Genomic DNA, 22,442 nt, shown 5'->3' on the forward strand with positions numbered 1-22,442 from the left:
ATACAACGTATGGGGCTCACACATGGCTCAAAAATCCCCCGTTATGTGTTCTACCACCTGAATGCATTTGATTGCCACCTTCACAAAGCTTTTCTGGGTCCCTTTAAGTGGGAGGAGCGCGTTTCTCCCCCTAGTAGTAGGTGAAGATTTCCCCCTTTCGTGAGCTAATGGAGGAGCGTTCCTCCCCTGGCGGCGCTACCCGAGCAAGGCTTGTTATGCGAGAAAGGCCTAGCGAGCTCATCGGTTTGAGGATCGAGGAAGTACAAATAGGTAGGTTACTGTGGCTGTGTGCGCCTAAAATGCGCTAAAATGCCCAAAACATTACCTACCGCGCACCAGAGCTGCGGTTAGCAAGCCATGACGCCAATCGTCCATGCGCGATTTGCATCCATCCCGCTAAGCGCTCCGTCTATGCGTTTAGCGTGAACGCGCCCGGCTGTAAACAGAGAAGTCATAACGATTGCGTTCAAAATGCTGCCTTTATTTCCGAAACATCTGTAATCCTGCCGTTCACCGACTCACGAGATCACAAGCATCCAGTGCGGCCATTAGAGAACGACTAGTTGTTATATTAGTCGCCTTACCTTGCTGCAACCGATGCATCAAAACGCAGACCGCCTGCAGCTCGGCGCAAAGGCAAAGGCGGTGCACGCAACACACAGAAAACGGATCCGCCGCATCCGTCCGAGAGAGGAGACGACACTGCTCGCCATCTAGCGAGCTCGAAGTAAAGCAATCGTACCGTTTAAAATGACCGATAGATGACGCAAAAAAAAAAAAAAACAGTTGGGGAGAAGGAGGGGCAGCTACCAAGCATCACTATCAGTTGGCGCTTACAACAAGGGGTTTTTTCTCTATGGCTAACGTATATATAGCAACATCGCAACAGAGGCCGCACGCTGGCGGGCACTAATTGGGAAGAAACGTAGCGCAACACAGCAACATACACTTCATTAAAGGCATTGTCAACACACAATACACGCAAGAGACAACAACGCCCGTATACACAATACACGTATACATACACATGGCACAACACATAGTACACTTTTCACGTGTCCGCGCGGTCACAAAGCACTACACCTTAAACGGCCACAAAGTATTTATACCACTGATTGCAGAGCGTGCAAGTAGGAACAATGAGCTTGTTGGTTGTTTCGAATAACCCACAGCAATGCGTGAGTCTCAGCTGTGTTTTGTTGTTTCGTCAAATATAACTCGTGCAATTGCAACCTTTTATTAGTTTCAGGTTTTGTAAGAAGTAGTAGAACAGCTGAAAGAAAAAAACGTGCAACGAAACGAAACAGTAGGGCGCGTATGCTTGAGTAATGGCACTCATTGCCTTGCCTTCGCTCATTTAGCGAAGAGCGCACCGCTGGTCTGGCAACCATTGGGAGACGCCAGCCGAAATGCTACCGCAGGGGTTCGTTTTGTTGTTGGTCGATGATGCATCAATATGCTGCTGTCCGTGTTTGTTGGTGAAGAAAGCGGCAGTTTAATATAATCGCTGCCCTCTTTTACCGGTGGGAGTGAGTAGAAAGCGTCCACAAATGCCGTGGTAACGTTGAACTGGGCGCAGGCGACTCGTACCCAGCAAGCATGCAGCGGCTATCATAGAATGTGCGCGAAACATACGGCTGGAGAACCGTGCGTTTGCGTGACCAGCACACGGTGATAAAAAAAACAGTGAGAGGACATGGAAGCACCACATTTCAGGGGCGATGTTGCACACAATAACCGCGCACGCCCGATCGGCGACAGCTGTTGTGCAACGAAGAACGGTTTCGTTATCGACGTCAGCGCCGACGCAGATCGCAGACGATAGGGGAGAACGTATGCTCCCCGTGTCCGTGTTTCGTAGAGTCCGTACAGAGGGCGCTACGTGTCATGAGCTAAAGGGAGAAACTGGCTAGGCTGAGGGAGACAACCTGCATTTTTCTCCCTTTTTCTACCCTTTTTTCTTAGAGTGGTGTGTGATGAAGGACTAGGCATGGAATAAAGAGGAGTCGGAAAATATAGGGAGAGGAGGGGAGAACGACTGAGAGTGATGGAATGAGAGGAGTGAAGATGACGGGGAGGGGGGAGAGGACGGAGAGTGGGATAGATAGAGATAGGAGGAAGCAGAGGGCGAATAGAAAAGTAGCGGGTGGGCGTTGGGTTGGGGGAAAGGCAATGGCTATTGAAGTAAGAAGGAAGGGTAATGGTAAGGAGGAAGTACAACAGGATGCAAGGAGACGGCAGTGATGCGATGGGAAGGGTATTTACGGAAGAGGGAAATAACAGAAACAAATTCAAATTAAAAACGCGAGGCTGTCATGCAATGTGGCGCGAAATGAGAGCGCAGATATGGTGAGGGTGCCTGGAACACACGACGCGTACGCTCCTTCGTGGCAATAGACAGTTTTAGTTTAACGTACGTAGTTTTTAGTTTTACGGCATCCTTTTAGCAAATGGGATTAGCACGGTACAAAAATTGTTTTCCCCGAGTGTCAATTGCCGTAACAGAAAAGGAGTGACACGCAGCCATTGACGCTGCTGAAAGTTAGAAAACGTGGCCACTGGGACGGCTACAGTTCAAAGCACGGCTGGCGCTGTTTTTGGGGAGCGTGCGAGGAATGCCATGTTATAATCTAAAGCTGGAGGAAGGTGTGTATACATAGGGCCGAGCTGCAAGTTCGCATGTGAGGGGTTGAGAGCCTTACGCACTCAAACTGAACCGGTAAAATATTGATTGTGGTTTATTCGTTGCAGAATGCAAGGTTTGCTGTATGAATACTAACTGTGTTATGTTTTGGGTTTAAAACAAATCATGAAACACTACTCAGAGGTCTTTCCTTGCGTGAACACAAAGTTGGATAGAACTGCAGCCACCAGAAGCAGGGCGTCATTCGAAACATGTCTACAGTCTATTTAACGAAGCACGACATTGGATGAAAATTAGGTTATTTGGGCTATTAAGTGGTGTGCACGTAACTAATGAAAATACCATCAAAAATAAATTAAAAATGAACGTACTTGTTCGATCTCTCCTAGAATCAGCCCTGTGAAAGATCATTAGAAAAGATCATCCAGCATAAAATTTATCTTTCATGAAACGTGGTCAAAAAGTGTACGTACTTTTTGTGTGAAGAAAATTATATAGGATGTTCCTCAGTGTTGTGTGGAATGCCCGAACGCTTCATAAAGGCATGCGTGCCGGTTTGATATGCAACTAAACTGGTCAGGCAACTGTTGTAAAAATAGCTGGTTTAGACCGAAACACCGAGACTTGGTGCAAAACGGTGCATGAAAACATAAGCAAAGAACGCCCAGTGGCGGTATCGAACACCTGCCATCGCGATCGGAGCCACGGGGTTGCCGGGTTACCGTACCTCGTGTGTGCCGTAAGCACGGTAAGCACAGAACGAAAAGCAGCTTCGCATTTTAAGAGCGCCTCGACCGCGGCTGGTCGCTCAAGTCAAGAATCGGTGACGTCGCATATGACCATGATGTGCTACGCATTCCACGGACCGAATCAGGGACATCGTGTGTTGTGTAACAGGCATCAAAGGGGCTATGAATACACGAAATACAAGCGTGGTTCATTAAAAGGACTGCCCTGTTCCGATTTCCGTTAAGAATGGCACCAATTTTACCGCAAACTTCAAACAAATAAATGTCAGCGGTCATTAACGTCATTGTGACGTCCCCACATCCCCCTGAGACCGGGATCACTTGTGTGTGCCGTCCATATCCGCCGTCCCGGCGACCGTCCACCGCCCCGTCCCGGCACCGGACGGTCTCGGGGGCACCATCAGCACCACCATCCCGGCGACGCCGCTGTACGTCGCTTGCGCGGACACTTGAGAAAGCGCGGCACGACGCGCAGCGCCATGATGCGCCGCAGAGCGACGGGGGACGAGGTCCGTTTCCTCCGACGTGCGAAAACCGCTTCACTAACACTTCAACACACAACACTGCGGAGACAGCGGTGGGTACGTATCGTCGCGTTTTGTTAGCTGGGACTTCTAGAAGGATTCTTAGCCTGCCCGGCGTGCTATAGGGGCAGACATTATATAATATATACGGCACAGTATGTTTATAGCCATATATTTTCATACTAATATATACTAGAACGAAATCTGGCTCCACTGTCTAGGGAGGCATGCACCGGGGAGGCACGTCCCACCTGTCCTTGGCTTTGTTCAAAAACAGGCTGAAAAGTTGGCTCTGGCTGCAAAAAAGCAACAATATTACTGCAAAAGATTATTCAAATTTCTTTTGTTATTAAAAATTGAAGCTCCAAAAAGATTTATTTGAACAGTGACTATATAGAAGCTTCATGCATGATGAACAAGAAAAAAATGTTACCAGGCTTTGTTTTTGTTGACTTTGGCTTCGAGAGAAAAAATGAAGCGATGTAGCTAACTAACCATGCAAGTAGGCAGGGAACGTCCCTAGCCATGCCCTAGCTGCAATGACGTCACCCACGGCGGCCCGCGATTGCAGAGCCAGGTTTCCCAGTAGTATATATTAGTATGAAACTCCAAGTTAGCAGCGTTTCGTTTTGAAGTACGGCAAAAATTTTGTACGCCGTAAAAACATGCTCTGTAAAGTCCTCATCCGTCTGGGCTCTGCTTACGTCATTCGGAATAAAACTTGGAGCATAGTCCCGGCCTGGAGTCAGCAAAAATTTCAAAGCACACTTCTTGCCGCTCTCAAGAATGCACTCTTTTTAGACGAACACACTTACAGGTTTTTGAGGAGCGTCGATCCACGCAGCACCTTCTCCCCCAGAGCCGCCAGCTTGTTGTGGCTTAGGTCCCTGCGAGACCAGAGTGATGCAGCTCAGCCCCCGCCGTACGACCACTTATATATGTTCCATCACCCAGTAGCAGGCATTAAAATAGAGAAAACAGAAAACGAACTATGCTTGGATGTACTATCGCGCCCAATTTGACTCGCAACAGGCGAGCGGCCGCCGCAGCTGTTCCCCGGAAGGCGGTGGCGCCTTGCAGTGAAGCACTCGAGAAGTAAATGGAGAGGGGTCGCTCTTCCGATAATCATCGGCATCCCCCGTGTGCTCTGTTGCCTTTCGCGCTCCAAATGCGGTGCGCATGAAGCTGCTCGATGTTGTTCAGCTTGGCGCAGCTTTGCGACTCCAGAATTGTGGTAAGGCAAACCTACTGGCTCAGTGGCCATCAGTGACGTAGCTGAAAGCATAATAGTGCATTCCGCACCGTGAGGCATTGTCAGAATTAGAGGCAGACGCAGTAAATAAAAAAAAATGCGGTCAGCCAGTGTTTCAGATATCTTTACTTGTGTGGAAGATTGAACGTTATCGGTATTTCGCGACGCCCTATTATTGCCAAACTGGAAGGCTTGCGCAAATGCGCAAATGCATCCAATGATAAAAATTATCGCTGGCGATGCGGTAAGCCGCCCCGAAAATTTCTGAGGCAAAAATTTATACCAGACGCAAAGGAAAGAAGCCAGCAATGGTGCGCACGGGGGATGCCGATGGGTTTCGGAACAGCGGACCCCTCTCCCTTTACTTCTCGAATGCTTCGCTGCAAGGCGCCACCGCCTCCGGGGGAGCAGCTGCGGCGGCCGCTCGCCTGTTGCGAGTCAAATTGGGCGCGATAGTACGTACGTACACTTCCCCTCTGTGCCGCTCAACAACAAGAACAACGGCAACAAGAACGCGAAACACATCTCAGAATGCACTCCTATGTAAATATGCATGGCTGAAACGCGGGCTGAAAACATCTCGAAAAGTGAAAACAGGGCACACACAATTTTGTTCGAGCAAATTCCCCTTTTGTATTTAAAGGAGTATTGACCCGAAATTTCAAGGCTGAGATAACTATGTAAAAGGCTTCCTTTGTATATGGAGAAATCTCCCAGCAAGTTCCAACAGTAACAGTTCCGCATAACATATTGTGAGCATTCTTTACCACACTCCCGGCCGTGGAGAATTCCGGAGGACAATTCCGCACGGAATTGCCTTCGTCCTTCATCTGTATATACTCATCAGCACCAGCCCATGCGGCAGTGTTTCTTCGTCATCTATGGACATGATCATCATCATCGTGTGTTTGGGGCTGTTACTGCTAGAACGCCTTATTAAACGCCGTTCCTGGCCCTCCTCTCAAAATTTTAAATTCATTTTAATCTTTCGCGCACGAGGAAGCTCAGAGCGGGTCAGCATTAAACCATCTGCTCGTGGCCCCAAACTGCCGACGCCAGGGCTCCCGTGACGTGGCCGACGAGCTGGCTGCGGTTGGCGCGCGCTGCTACGCCGTGTGTACACGTCACAGTTTTGGGAGGGCGTCATGCTTCACGGGGGCGTGGGGATGGTGGAGACCATGGCCGGTGTGGGCGAGCGCGCTCGCTCGCACGCGGCGGCTCCAGGCCGGCAGCGGTACGTGCAACAAGAACGGTGATGTCAGGAGCACCCAACTGTCATGGCAGCCGCCTCCGTGTTCGTTTTGTGGAAACCGAAACTGACAGAAATAAACCAGGCTGTAAATAATTATTTATGCCGCGATCGGCCGTCTAACGTGCCATTCTATGATTAGTGGGTTGGTGGCGCCCAAAGCAGCGAAAAACCATGCCACGAAAATTTCGTGCCAGTACTCCCTCAAATGCCAAATCGCCCTTCGCCCCGTGTGATGCCGCCACATTCAATACAGCAGTAAATTTAGGCACAACATGTCTTCGACAGATTTGTGTTTGCTTTAGTGTTGCGTCATATTGAACGCGCGTGTTAACCGTAAGCCTCATTAGTTGTCGGTACTTCTGATTGGACGAGGGGGCCCGCAATGTCCGAGGGGTAAAAACGACTACTGCGCACAAATCTCTCCAATTTAGTGTGCGCGTGGGACGAACGTATGACCACCGCATTTCATATGCAGCCCTCTAAAATATCCGAAGGAGGGTATACGAGTTCGCCTTTGCTCGCACATATTTCAATCCTCATCTCGCAACGGTGTTTTTCAGTTGACTGCAGCATCAGTAAAAGCACGCCGTGGGTGAATAAATCTGGGGGATCCCCTGGCGCGAAAACAAGAAAACTGGCCCTGCTCGTATCCACTATGCGAACGCCCATTCGATTGGCAGAGATAAGATTTCGTGTGCAAGAAATTGCTCAATGAGCATTCGAGATTTTCTCTACCTTCATTTCATTATTTTTTATTACTTCCTCACTTCTTCGTTTACGGCGTTTTTAACACATGGAGTCGCCTCGATTAACAACTTTCCGAAGGCGGTGACGCTACTTTATGGAACGACCGATTGCAGACAACCATAAACGCAAACGGGATGACTTTGCCTTGTAAACAATACAGTTAAACATTCAGAAATACTCCGTGTCCAGTACAGTACCTTGCGGCATTGACGGCCCACGGTTCTATCAAGCTCGTGGCAGCCTTCAATAAGACCAATGATGCAGCCATAAGCACATATCTCACTCACGAGCTTTTCGACTTCTACGATTTTTGCTCGAAGGAACATTGCGCCATCTACGATGCCTGGTTAAAATTGAAAGGACATGTTACATATTGCACGGAAAAAATTGTTCCTACTATAACACGACCAAAAAACAAAACCCGTGGATTACGCGCGAGATTATTCATATAAAACGTAAAATAAAAGGGCTCAGAAAGTTTCACAACTATGTCTACCATTTATCAGTTTCATTCTAAAATTTCTAAAATAAACAATTTACCGAAGCTAATGAAAGATGAAATACGTACTGCCAAATAATTTTTTGTAATGATGCACTACGAAGTTTTATTAGAAACTCTCCTCGTAAATACTAGCACTACATAAGCTCTAAACATAAAACACCCGCGCTCACGTTCCTACCACAAGAGGAGAAGGCAAAAAAGCATTTAACACATACTTCATGCCTGTTCTTAGGGCTGGGCGTCGGTTAAAATTTTCACCCGATTAATCGGCTGGCTTTAATCGTTTAATTGATCGATTAATCAATTGCGTTAGTTCAAGAAGAAAATTGACCAAGAATATTGTAGCAATATTCATAATACAATAACAATAACAGTAAGGGCCTGTTCGTCGGCCTGTTCATGACATTCCAAATGAGGCAAGCAGGTCACCACGACGGCGCTGATGCGGGCGAGACGCGTATCCCCGCGTTCGCCACTCACACTTTTCTAGAATCAGGAACATCAACACTTGCCGTAATTGCAAGGGGCGCCAATTATTTGTGGTTTACTTACTACAGAAATATTTTATACAACGGCCAAACGGTATAATCGCCCGCTCACCGGTTTCGGCACCGTGTATATTTGTATTCTTTTTCTAGAAAGTTTGCCCTGTATCAGGATGCACGAGTTCGAGGTACATGAACCAGTTGACTTCGTGAATAAAGTCCAAGAATTGTTGATGAAATGGCATTAAAAGTTGCCATTTTCTCGTCTGTATTGGCTATAAGCTTTCGGTTTTAATCAATAATCACTATAAACTCTGAGCATACTGGCATCATTGTCTGTTGTGACGTAAGGCGGGTTATTTGAACGCGAATATGACCCTCGACACGCTTGTGCCCAATTTCAACATGGCATTCTTGTTTCTGTTTGCTCACATGACTTCAACCGATTAACCGGTTAAAAAATTAATTGCGACCAAAGTATTAATCGATTAATCGGAAGGTTAATCGATCAATCGCCCGCTCCTAGTTTTTAGAGACGATAGTGCGCATTACTGTATATCAGTTGTGTTGTCACCCTGAACGCCAGCAAATCAGTAAGTTATCATCGGTCATCATCAAGCCAAACCACCAAACCACATTTACCGATTATCATCAAGCCGTAAGCGGGGAGTAGACTCAGAGGACGCCGCCGACGAACTGTGATCGGCGAGATCGGCAGCCATTGTCCCTCTTTGAGATAATAGTGCCAAACAAGCCCCTTTCTTCACTTCCCACAGTCGTGTTCACAGGACTGTCCGTGACAATAGTGCATCATCATGCGACTTCCGAGCTCTGTACAGTCAAGCCGAATTGTTAAGCACCCCTACTGGTGGCGTGCTTTCGATACTTCTGAATTTAGACGAAAAAAAAAAAAAAGAGCTGTGGTCCGAATCCCGAGCAGTTTTTGAAAATGTGGGTATAAATAGTGAGCAAATACCTATGCGTTATTTACACTAAACGAATTCGACACTGCCGACTTCCAGCGGAATGGAAAGTTTCCAAAGTTACTCCAGTGCACAAAGCAGGTGCACGAGTTCCCCCGAATATTTTAGTGCGATCTTATTAACGAGTACTTGTAGTAAATTACTAGAACACATTATTTTGAAATATATACAACCGAATTTGTCGAGCCCAACAACATTGTTAAAGCGAATCAGCATGGGTTTCGTAGAGGATTATCCACGGTAACACAGCTTGTAGAAACAGTGCATGACCTCGCGCAGTGCATTAATGATCATTCTGAGACTGACATAATATTTATGGATTATTCAAAGGCGTTCGGTCGGCTCTCGCACATAAAATTACTTGTTAAGCTCAGTGACGGACCTATCCACCGATGGATAGCTAACTATTTGTCAGTATAGGCATCAATTTGCGAAGTCGGCGACCATGCTTCTAAAATTGTTCCCGTCACGTCAGGGGTACCGCCGGGTTCTGTTTTAGCTTTGTTGTTATTTTTACTTTTTAAGTGCGAATGCACTTCTTAAGCGAGCCTGAAGCGTCCGCCGCTGTCCGCATTCCGCCGCCGTCCGCATTCCGCCGCCGTCCGCATAGCAACAGCTGCGGGTGCGCGCGCTCCTCGTCTTCCTTGGCAACGGGGGGAGATGGGCGCGCGCTGCCTGGCCGCTGACATGGCACATACCCACGTGGGGGATTGGCCAGGAATCTCCTCGTCTTCCTTGGCAACGGGGGGAGATGGGCGCGCGCTGCCTGGCCGCTGACATGACACATACCCACGTGGGGGATTGGCCAGGAATCGGGCGTGAGAAGGGCTAATGCACCCGCTTAAAGGAGTACTGACACGAAATTTCAAAGCTGAGATCCGCTCTAGCAATCAAGTACAACGACAACACAAATAGGTGTCTGTGAATAAATGCATCTTTCTTTCTTTGTAGTTCTGTGTGTGTGTGTGTGTGTGTGATCTCTCTTTCGCGAACATTACCGAACCGCGCAAATTCAACTCTTGCATTCGCACTTTCACATTCTTCCCCTCGGGGAAATGCGGGGAAATTTTTTATAAATGATAGACAACATCGTCCTGCAAAAATTTTACGGAGTATAAATACTTGAAACTCACAATTTCCTCTGGCATTTGCTGGACTGCACACATACAAAATGTAACAAAAAAGGCATTCAAAAAGTTACGTTATCTAAAACGAACCCTCAACCACGCGACCTACAACACAAAACTGCTCGCATACACTCTTAAAAAAAGGTCGTGGCACTTACTAACAAGACACCAATCAGTGACTTGTCACAGTATCCACTAGGTACTTAGTGCATTTACTAACTGGTCATGCATAACCTAGTAAAATGTTACTAGTGATAATGTGGGCCACGACGACAACGCAGCACGACTTCGACCATTGAACACGAACAAATACATAGACAATATATAAATTGAGCAGGAAAACCAACTGGATGCACGAGGAGAGCGAGTATAACGTAATTACCTCAGAAACACATCTGCTCTTCTTGCTCTTATAGCCAGCAGCGGAAAGTCCCCTGGTAGAGTCAGTGGGCTTGTCCCAAAAATCAAATATTTTAGCAATAATTTCAGAATTATGAATTTTAATGTGCGCATATACAAGTCAGCATGTGGATTTAAAAAAAAAACTTTTAATCGTGCTTTGGAGTGGGAGAAATGCTGTGGTTATTATGTTTAATAATTCATAGAATTTCATTACTATCAGTGAATGTTAGTATCAAAGAAGCAGCAGTTACTTATGGCAAATTTTATTGGGAGAACAGGATCACTCAAAAGCACGCGGGAAGTGCTCTCTTCCGAGCCAGTGGTCGAACACGAGTAGAAGCACTGTCATCCAGTGGCGGAGAGGACACTTTCGCTGTGCCGAGAACAACCGGGAGCAGTCCGACCTGCTTTCGCTCGAAAAGCGGACTGAGCACAGTAAGAAGGAAGTCACATCACATGACTTTTAACGTCATATCCTTCCCTTTTTTGTGTGCGTTATTATTATTATTATTATTATTATTATTATTATTGACAACCTGATTGTTTAATTGATTGATTATTATTATAATTTTTGCTCCCGCGAGTTGTCGCGGCTAGGTGAGCACGCTGCTCACGGCACCGCGAGCGCGGTGAATCCGTCGTGTATTTGCAACTTTAGGGAATGGGAAGCGAACCCTGCGAGAATGCGAGTGCTTTGCCCGGCTTTGCTCGCACATGCTTTTCCGCAGAGAATGCTGGGATGCTTAAAGGCCAGAATACGCAAACTTTCACGACGAAGTTCACCCGGCGGAAAATCTCTCGCGGTTGGAATTAGCACAAACAACCCATCCGAGGTAGGTATAATCATCTCTACTTGTTCTAGCATTTCGTCACATATGCTGCACAGGGCGCTTTCGGCATGTTTATTTATCATTACTTTACATTTATTCATACTTATTTTTAGCCCACGACCATGCTTTCCGATTTAAGTTCCTCAAGCATTTTTTTGCAGGTGTTCTGCAGAAGACTCGCTTAGCAAGACTATACGTCGTCTGCCAACCTCAAATGACTCAAGTATTCTCCGTTCATCCGTAATACTGTGTTTTGCCAGTCAAGCTTCCTGAATGCTCCTTACAGACATGCCGTGAACAGTTTTGGCAAGATGGTATCCCCCCGTCCTACACCATTTCGGATCGGGAATCTGTCGATTTGCTTGTGAAGGGTTATCCTGCCCGTACTTTCTTTATATATGTCGTCTAGGAGTCCTATGTAGGTCTCCTCTATTCTTTGGTCTTTCAATGCTTCTGGTACTGCTTCGGTGCTTACTGAATCAAACGCTTTTTCGTAGACTATAAATGCCATGTAAAGGGGTTCATTATACTCTGCGGATTTTTCTATCATTTGACTGCATGACGCATGGATGTGATTGTTGAGTATCCTTTCCTAAGAACAGTCTCCTCTTGGGGTTGTCGGGAATCGAACCTGTCACTTAAGCGGTTAACCATTACTTTGGTAAACAACTTGTTATCAACTGAGAGCAGGCTGATGGGTCTGTAGATCCCAAGGTGTTTGGTGTCCCCCTTCTTGTGAATCCTAATTATGCTGGCGTTTTACAGACTATGGGCCCTTTTAGAGTGCTTAAGCATTCTTAAAATAGTGCAGCAAGCTCTTCCAGTACACCATCTACTCCCTACTTTAAACGATCCAGGGTTATGCCGTCGTCACCTGCAGTTTTTCCACATTTCATGCCATTTAGAGCCTTTTCTATTTCGCCTTTGGTTACTAGTGGGGCATCGCGAGATAAGCTTGCACGCTTAGCAGTTTCCCCTGGTCTAACGTCGCTGGCGTATATATCCTGGTGTAAAATCGCATCGCAACATTTATTATCTCCTCTATGCTGTGTGTAATGTTACCCTGCTTGTCTCTGAGTGCGTACATTCTGTCTTTGCCGATAGCAAGCTTTCTTTTATTTGCTATTAAGGCCCATTCACATCTTGCGACGGGAGCGACAAAAGCGAACGATGCGACTGGAGCGACCGCACACACTCGGTGTTCACATATGCACACGACACGAGCGACGGCGACGAACTATTTTGGCTTTTCTTGTTATTGTCTCTCGCTTGAAACGTGACTTCACGGGAGCTTCGGTTTCGAAAACGAGCAGTATCCAAGTCCTACGGCAGGATATGACGCCAAGAGCTCTCGCCTCCTCCTTCCAACTATAGAGCGACGGCGCGACGGCGGCGACTATAATCGGTCGAGACCAATCGCTCTTGTTGCGTGACGAGAGCGATGCCGAGTGACAAGAGCGACAGAAAGCTTCCTTTAAGCTTCCTCCTATTTCCAGCGCTTGCTCGATCAGTGTCATGATGTACGAACGACTGGTTTGTTTTACTTCTGTTCATCAATTTCGAAAGTTGGGCTAATTCAATTTGACCCCCCGTACTCAACACTTGCATGTTCGTACGCTTCGCAAATAGTTCCTTCGTTTGCTGAGTTAGTTTTCCACTTTGTTTCCTACAGGCGACTTCTTCCACACCTGCTGCTAATTCTGTGATTGGTGTTGTTAGGTCTACACTGCCTAAATTCTCCCCGGTTAAAAGCGCCAATTTGTTTTGACGGGTAATTTTAACTTGCTGCTTCCTGGCTCTGACTGACCCCATGCTGGGTTTGCGGATTTGCGGAGAGAAATAACCCGAGGTTAATGAAACATTCTTCTACAAATTAAAAAAATAAGAAATGAACACGTAAAGGTCCCAACATTAAAGCAAAAAACGAAATCGACTTCATTTTAAGTGACAACCAAGGTATTGTGCAGGACGTGGAGGTGCTAGGCAAGATTCGGAGAAGCGATCATAGGATGGTTAGGTGTAAAGTAAGTCTGAATCTCAAAAAAGAAAGAAGAAAAACTTAGAAACACTGTGCACGAAGACATATATACTTATCTATACGACTAGACGTATATATAGAAAAGTTCACTTTCCGAAACGTTGGCAGCGGGTTGAGGTTTCCGGGCATTCAAAGTCTTATTTCCTGCATATTTCCCTAAACACGCCGTCTTCCCGTTGGGCTGTGCGTTTGCACCAAATATATATCAGTGTTTGTGTGCCCGTCTCGTGTATCAACGCAGCCAAAACCTGCAATCATCGACTTTACATTTTTCTTCAAAACCGAAAATAATCATTTTTTTTTGTATGAAGAAAACTGTTGCCACGCAAGTAACGCAGCAATCACTTCTATTAATGGGATTCCAAGGCATATATTCCGGCTTTCCTTTTAACAAGAACGCTTCCTCAGCATAGCCGGCAAAATACGTTACCCGAAGCGTGCATGCTTTACATAACCCCAGTTCTCAATGGGGCTGCTCACCTCATCGACATTTACTCCAATTTCACACGATTCCGCTGAGTGTGTGATTTACAATTATCCCGCAAGAGAAAAAGCACAGCAGTCGATTTTTACCACAGTATACGGCGTTTAAATTCGGCTGTTTTGTCGCAGGCGTATGTTTAACGTGTTTAAATTCGTTGGCTTCTCGCGGCTGCCGGTCCCATGGAAACCAGCAAGAACCCAAGAATAAACAAATAAGAAGAGAACCCTCCAAGGGTCGCTCGCTTAAAGTCAGGATATCCAAAAGGTGAAAAGGTCAAAACAGTCAAAACATCCAATAACCACGTGGCAGCCGTGTCAAGAGATCCAACGGGTCAAATGGTCCAATTTGCGTCAAGAGGTCCAGAGACAGAAGATCGAACGAGTCAAAAGGTCCAAAGCGGGTGAAAAGTTCTAACGAGTCAGAAGATCCAACGAGCGAAAAGGTCAAATAATTCAGAGGCCGCGTCAGAAGGTCCAACGAATTATGAGAACTTTCAGCATTTTATTGCCTTTTTAGTGTTATTTTGGCTCCCATATCTGAACTGTCACTTCTACATGTAGAAGCTTTGAATTTGGTGCTCCGAATTAAGCCGTGGCTAATATGGACGTTATTAACGACGCATTCATCGAACTTGTTATTATTTCTACTAATATTTCAGGTTGTTTTATTTTTCGTTACTCTGTCGTTGGATACTATCCCATTAGAATGATTTTGTAGTTATTGCATGGTCATTCTCGATATAAATGTCGTCTTTATATTATTTAATAGAACAAATGTTTGTAGCCATGAATCAAGTTTAGCTGCGGCAGAGGTTTGTTTTTTCCTGCTTCGTTTATTATTGTCTACACAAGCAGAAACAAACAAACATCGGATTCATGGCCTGGTTTAGTGAAATGCTTTTGTACTCTATGGGTCAAAAATGACCCCCCCCCCCCCCCCCTTAGGGGATGTGCGCACGATAATCTGCTGATTGTGGGGTTTTAACGCGCCGACACAACGCAGGCGATGAGGCGCGCCGTAGTGGAGGGCTCCGGATTAATTTTGACCACCTGGGGATCTTTATCGTGCGCCGAAATCTCGTACACACGGGCGTTTTTGCTTTTCGCCTCCATCAGAAAAGCGGCCGCCGCGGCCGGGAATCGAACCCGCGACCTCGTGCTCAGCAGCGCAACGCCTTGCACGATAATCTGCTACGTTTGCAGGCGATTAGAGTTGCAGCGCGTCATGATAACCTGAAGCAGCCAGTTGTAATCGGCGTCTTTTTCTTTGACACCCTCGATAATGTCGTGCCGACCCCTGCTTGTGCGAGCTTCGATTCCAGAAGTGATTGCTCCCTTTTCGTGTAGCTAAAATGGTACAGATGGTGTGGAGCTGATGATGACATTGGTCTCGGATTGGCCAAATTATGAGAAGTGCGCTTTGGGGAAGAACGCCGAAAATCGCAAATGAGCTCTCCTTTTAGCAAAATATCCCTATGTATGTTCGAGAAAGCACTGAAGGGGCCCCTGGGTACTTCGAATCACGAACACACTGAACTCACCGGAGTTCCATAAAACAGCGACAAATGCCGGCACAGATACGTCCGGCAAAGTAGAGAAGCTGCCCTTGGTAACGCATTGAAAGCATTATAAGCACTGAGTTATCAGCGCAAAGCAGAGCCCATGATCACAGAATGCCAAAAAATTGCAAGTTCTTTACAAGAAAGTCACTTGTTCCTTTCCCCCAGCGAAGGCGATCAATGAAAACGGTGTTATCGCAGGTACTGGAAACTGGGAAAAAAATAGTGTTACTTTCACGAATTTTTTTAAACAAAGATGCGGTAATAATAAGTCGCTGGAAACAAAAGCAAACGATATAATAAACCAGAATACATAAAATCTACGGTTATTCCGGCTTCCGCAAATAAATATGGAATAACATTTCCACTGAGTTTAAACAATGCAGAACTACAAGCAAGAACACGTGTAATAAATAAGTACGCTTTTTATGCCTGCAACTGCCACGACGCACACATGTTGCAGCCTAAAACGCGCGCTTGAATTCGTTTTTGTACCGAAGCGCGTGTACCAAATAGACCATACCGAAACGCCCTGAACCGAAGCGCACTGTACCGAAAAGACCATAGCAGGTAAACGACATTGTTAATGTGCGCTTAACCACTGAGATGATTTCATATGCCCTTGACGCAAATGTATTTTTGCATGGAAGCAATACACATATACTTGAAAATAATTGTGGTTGATTCCTCTGTCATAGGAATCGTTAAAACACGAAAGTGAAATGCGCAGCGAAATCTGCAGCTGAGCATGATTTGCGGGTCGACGGCTGTCTTGTGGGTTTGCTTAGCGAGAAAGTCCAGATGGCGGGTCGCTTCGGCAAAGGTGTACTGGCGCCATTTCCGTGACGGATATAACGTCAGTGAAATATTGGTGTATCCCGTCATAAAACGCTTTCGTGATAAAATATAACACAAGAAAACGAACAACCTTAAGTATAACGTACTCTTTAGTACTAAAGGTTGCTTCGCCACAAAGAGACCCTGTGGGCAGGAATGCACCCTTTACAGGCCGCTTGCTTTGTTGTACTGGCGTCACTTCCGTGACGGATATGACGTCAGTCAAATGTTTGTGTATCCGGGAATAAAACACTTTCGTGTTAAAAACCTAACATAAGGCTGAAAATGTGCTGCTTTGAATAAAGGCCCACAAAGAGACTCGTTGGATCCCTTGACTCGCCTTATCCACGTCAAGAGATAAAAAGAGTCAGAAGGTCTAATATTGGACCTCTTTGACTCGGTGGACCTTTCACTGACTCACCTTAACAGCGTCAAAGGGTTCGATATGAGTCAAAAGATGAAACGAGTTAGAGATCCAACGAGTTAAAGGTCCAAGGCGAGTCAAGAGTCCAACGAGTCAACAGATCCAATCTTGGGCTTTTTGACTCTTTGGATCTCTTGAGGGTATGGAAGCGCATATTTGCACAATCACGTACAGATTACTCGCCGTGGGTTATTTGTAGCTCGTGTCATCAAACAAGTCTGTGTCATGTGATTAGTAGGAGCTTATTTCCCGAGCCTCGCGTCGGGAGATCGTTGAACCTATAGCGATTGACGGCCCACCGCCGGCAAAAAGACAACAGGGAAGACCCAGCCACACGTGGGGGCGAATGAACAACGCACTCGCGCATCTGACGCTAGCGCGCGTCCTGAATGCACGCACTGTCGCGCGCTACGCCAGCGAGTGACCCCACAGAAGCGGCCGTCACCGCGCCGGCCGCTGTACGGCCCAGGCGTAACGCAGCTGAACCCGCTACAACCATTCCTTGCCATTAAATCGCATCCCAACGAAGAAGGACACAGCCAGAACGTGTCTCTAGATGACAATCCATTTTCAACGAGTGGAGATACGCATACGGGGTGCACCACGCCCTGCTCTCCCTGCCTGCTCCGCGGACCGACTCGCCGGCCACTCGTACAAGCGACGAGCAACGTACGGATATTCAGTTCGTACAGACTCCGGCGCAACTGCGCACCGGAGTGCACACCTCTACGCGCACTTACGGCAAGCTGCGTCGAGGAATGCGCGTACATGTGGTTGAGCAGCCTTAGACGGCGAATAGCGACAGCAAGAGCACGTGGTTTTTAACATCGGAGCTGTTTAAGCTCAAGAAATGTCCACGCGGAACGTTAACAGAAAACTATCATCATCGGTGAATTGGAGAGGAGAAAAATGCCAGTCCAAGAAGTGAGAGGGAAAGCGGAGAGGAGGAAAGGAGCCCACGAGCAGGGCTCAAGAAAAGAAATGGGGGAGGTCCCGGAATCGAACCCGGGACTTTTACCCCTCGGGCCACCCCACAGGCCACCAGGGGTACGGGGTCGGCAGCGGCGGGGCACAACATTTACAGCCAATTGGAACGTGTTAGTACGCAGTTCGCAACACCTACAAGGAAAAAAGGCCAGATAAGAAATTACTCAAGCCGAATGGGTTGATTTTGAAGCGTAAAAAGATAAATAACCTTAAAGAATTTAGGCGCCCATAGCGTGCAAAAGCCATTCCATCTCGCCTTTCCAGGCAACCTCATCACGATACGGGAAGGCAAATGCACACATTGGTTTGTGAGGTTGGAATTGGAAATTAAGAATTAAAGAACGAAGAAAGCGATAACCTGGCCCCCCAAATCAAGCACAAGAAGAACAAAAAAAAACAACTAAACGACCACCCCCGCAAGAAACAAAAACGAAAAAATCCAGCGAAAAAATGCTTCCCCTGGTCGGTATCGAACCTGGGCCCCTGCCGTTATGAAACCGGCGTCTATCCCATTGCGCTATTTTTTTTTCCTTATTTCCAGACAATGATGATGATGGTTGGGTGTTTATGGCGCAAGGCCAACTAGGGCAAAGAGCGCCAAAACAATGGTTATCTATGACGGTTGAAGATGTAACCCCCAAGATTGCTCAACAAAAGCAGAGATTAAAAGACTAAAATCAGTAAGACAATGAGGATGGCTGGTGTAAAAGGCCAGGGTGTGATAGTGCAGGGCATGAAACTATGTGCAACAATTACGCGCGATAGGAAATAAGCTGTAAAAATTTGATTTCGCTAAGAAACGAAAAGGTGCGTTTTAGAGGGACCATGGGATCACCCGCTAAAAACAGTGCTGGGTGTAGTGGGATGTGTTGTCTGTATAGTCGCAGGAAACGTTTGCGTCTTGTTCTGTGGAGTGCTCTGCATGTAATGAGAATGTGAATTACGGATAGGCCCTCCCCACACCTGCTACACAAGGGTCTTGGAGAACCAGTGAGCAGATGGGAGTGTGTTGCGTGTGTGTGGCCTATCCGCAATCTAGCTAGTGAACTTCAATGAATCTGTTGTGTGAGTCAGTAGTGTATGGTCCTAGGTGTGGTTTAATTAGGTGTAACTTGTTGTCTGTCTGTGTGCTCCAGTCGGCTTGCCAAGTTCTGCGAACGTGTTCTCTTATGTATGGCTTGAGGTCGGTGTACGGTAATTTTGTAATGTCCACTGTGTTCGCGCGTGCCGCAGCGGCGGCCATTTGGTCTGCGGTCTCATTTCCTGCAATACCACAGTGACCCGGTACCCAACATACAATCACTTCGAGATTTTTGGCATACGCTGACATTAAAGTCTTAAGAACTAGATTTATGATGTGATTTTTAGAACGCTTTTGGGATGATAATGCCCGTACAACGCTCAGTGAATCTGTGTAGATGATGGACTTTTGAATGTGATGTTGAACAATATGACCAGCAACAAGAAAAATGCCATACGTTTCCGCCGCGAAGATGCTCGAATTTACATGCATCGATGTAGTGGCCGTAAAGTTGGGCCCGTGCGCAGCACAAGACACCGCGATGGAAGTTTTCGATGCATCCCTAAAAAATTCTGCAGCCTGGTGTTTTTGCTGCAGATACTGAAAATGTTGTGAAATCGCGATTTGTGGTACCCTGCTTTCCTGTAATTGTGTAAACGACAGGTCACACGATACAGGGCGAAATTGCCAGGGGGCTATAAAGTCAATGGTAGATGTTCTGAACGTGTCCAAAAAGGAGATTGACAGTTCAGAAGCTTCCCTTCTCACCCTAAGTGAGAAAGGTAGAGACAGAGATGGGCGATTTAAAAACAGCTGTGACGTGGATGTATCCATAAAAACAGGTTTAAAAGGATGGATGTCGATTGATGATATTTTACAAGCATACAAAAGATCAACATAAATTCGCTGGTACTCCAGGCACCACTTGTCACACTCCACATACAGGCTTTGTACAGGGCTTGTTCGGAAAGCACCACACGAGAGGCGAAGCCCCAGGTGCAGCACTGGGTCGAGCATTTTTAGCGCTGTTTTTGTAGCCGACCCGTAGACAACACTACCGTAATCCAAACGAGACCCTACCAAAGCGGTATAAAGGCGCAGCAGGAGTTGTTTATCTGCACCGTATGATTGGTGAGACAGGACTTTCAAAATATTCAGTGTTTTTAGACATTTTTGTTTGAGTTTGATGTGAGAGATGAATGTGAGTTTTTCATCGATCACCACACCCAAAAACTTATGTTCCTTTTTAACAGGGATTGGGTCACCATTGAGGTTTATTTCAGGATCGGGCCTTACTCCACGTCTCCTTGAGAATACGACACAGGTACTTTTTGTGGGATTAAGTTTGAAACCATTTTCGTCTGCCCAGCGGGAAAGTTTGTTTACCCCAAGCTGGACCTGACGTTCACAAATGGATATGTTACATGATTTGAAATATATTTGAACGTCATCTACATACATCAAGCAGGATATGGTTGGCGGCAGTGCCTTTCGGAGAGAGTTCATCTTAACTATAAACACGGTGCAGCTCAATACGCTACCTTGAGGCACGCCATTCTCCTGCACGTGAACGTTTGAAAGTGCCGAACCGACTCTGACACGAAATGTTCGTTCAGACAGGTAACTGGAAAGAGTATTCAGCATGTTACGTGTTACACCATAGGATTTTAGGTCTGCAAGAATGCTATAACGCCATGCCATCATAACGCCATCGTAAGCTTTCTCGATATCGAAAAATACAGTCATGCAGTACTGTTTGTGTATAAAGGCATTCTTAATGTAAGATTCCAGTGCAACTAATTGATCGTTTGTGGATCGCCCTGCCCGGAAGCCTGCCTGGCAGCTCTCGAGAAGACCATTGTACTCAAGAAAATACACGAGCCTACGGTTTATGATCTTCTCGAGGAGCTTGCACAGGCAGCTTGTTAAAGCAATGGGCCGGTAATTGGCAGGAGAGGAAGGGTCCTTCCCTTCTTTCAGGAAAGCCACTACTATGGCCTCCCTCCAAGAGCGAGGAATGTGCCCCGAAAGCCATATGTTATTGTATAGGTGAAGAAGTGTTTCAAGGGTGTCTGAGTGTAGGTGTTGTATCATGGTGTATGTGATTTTGTTTATTTCCAGACAAACACCGCTATTACCCATTACACTAAGACATAAAATCACTGTTCCACTCTAGGATACAGTGCTGACTGATAAAATATTTTCATTTTTGCTAACTTCTCCACTCGTGACAACCAGTCTGGAACACATTGACATCCCAATGCGCTATAACTGCATTCAGGGCGCACACCATTTTTTTTTTTTGTGTGTTCGCAGCGCGGGCCTTGGCTTTGGACTTTGGCTTCGGACATTGGCAGTTTGGATTTTTACCCATAGGAGGGTGAATTGTGTATTTTCATATAACTCACGTTGCATGTCGAAAGCTTGGCTTTTTAACCATCTTTCTCTCAAGAAATGGACAGACCTAAGAAAAGCTAAGCTAAAGCTAGTGAAGACCACCAGCTCCTCTGTTTCCTCAGTCTGCGCATCTCAATTGTTCTTTCTTTCTTTTTTGCCCGCAGTTAAACGCCGATGGTGCAAAATGTGCATGACGTATGCGGCCAAAACCACTGAGACTGCCCTAGCACCAGTATCGCACAAGGCCCGCCGGAGTCGTCGTTGTTGTTGCCTGTCCGTCGACTCGAAAAAACGCTAAGACAGGAGCGGTAAGTGGTAGGAGGGCGGAAGAAAGGGGTAGTATACATGTGAGTGAGATGTAATCAGTTTGTCAAAACAGATGTCACACAACCGGATTCGCACTGTTAGCGCTTACCGCACCAGTCAAAATTGTGGCCCGTCAAGTATTGTTAATTTCGGAGTAATTTTGCCTTTGTTCTTTGTCGCATTCGTTTAACTATGAGCAATGGTTTTAGTATGTTTGCATAAAAATTAACCGAATCAGGCATTTCAGCTACAAGAACACTGCTATTATCGGTTATGCACTTCCTTTCGTCGTGAATGTACCGAAGGTTTCCTTTACGGTAAACAGTGTTGACACGCATGAATTGCGCCTACGGTTGGGAAAGCGGTCACGCAGAAGTTGTATATTTTTGGACCGGTAAGATAAATCAGATTGTGTATTAATCTTCTCTTGGTAACCAATTTTAAATTGTTTGTGTGTTTGTACAACTACTAGCATTCGGGTAGCAACGGGCGCGCACTTGTTTCATTGTTTCTAGTTGTCACTTTGTATCATTGATACCTGAATTGTTTGGTAATAAATTTCTTTTCAGAAATCACCACCAAGAAAATGACGTCAATAATATCCAAATAATTTGGAGGGGGTAGCGGTTCACCAAGCTATGCTTAGAATAAAAAAAAAAACTTGCAAGCGCAGCACACAGGCGCGACGGCACAGCGCGGCCGGCAAGCACGAACCGGCTATCGGTGTTCGATGACGTGTGTGTCCCGCTGCCGAACTTTGTGGCGCCACAGAACGTGCGTCCACGGCTCGGTGGCGAGTGCACGAGGCCGCTGACTCTGCCTAGTACGAAATAACAACTGTCGATAATTCTTTTTCCCAGCAAGCGACGCGGCTTCGACGTCTGCTCTCACCG

General features: G+C 46.4%; 1 protein-coding gene across 1 annotated transcript in view; it reads right to left on the reverse strand.

Moving 5' to 3' along the window:
- The window catches only part of LOC144156355 (protein slit-like), a 418,661-nt gene that overhangs the window by 180,086 nt on the left and 216,133 nt on the right, over positions 1–22,442 (reverse strand). Inside the window, 1 exon segment of the mRNA XM_077688358.1 lies at positions 4,733–4,804. Within this exon segment, the coding sequence (XP_077544484.1) occupies positions 4,733–4,804 (72 nt within the window).

Source organism: Haemaphysalis longicornis, unplaced genomic scaffold, assembly GCF_048455015.1.
Source record: "Haemaphysalis longicornis isolate Haplotype H1 unplaced genomic scaffold, Haemaphysalis longicornis Haplotype H1 scaffold_1, whole genome shotgun sequence".
In the NCBI taxonomy this organism is placed as follows: Eukaryota; Metazoa; Arthropoda; class Arachnida; order Ixodida; family Ixodidae; genus Haemaphysalis; species Haemaphysalis longicornis.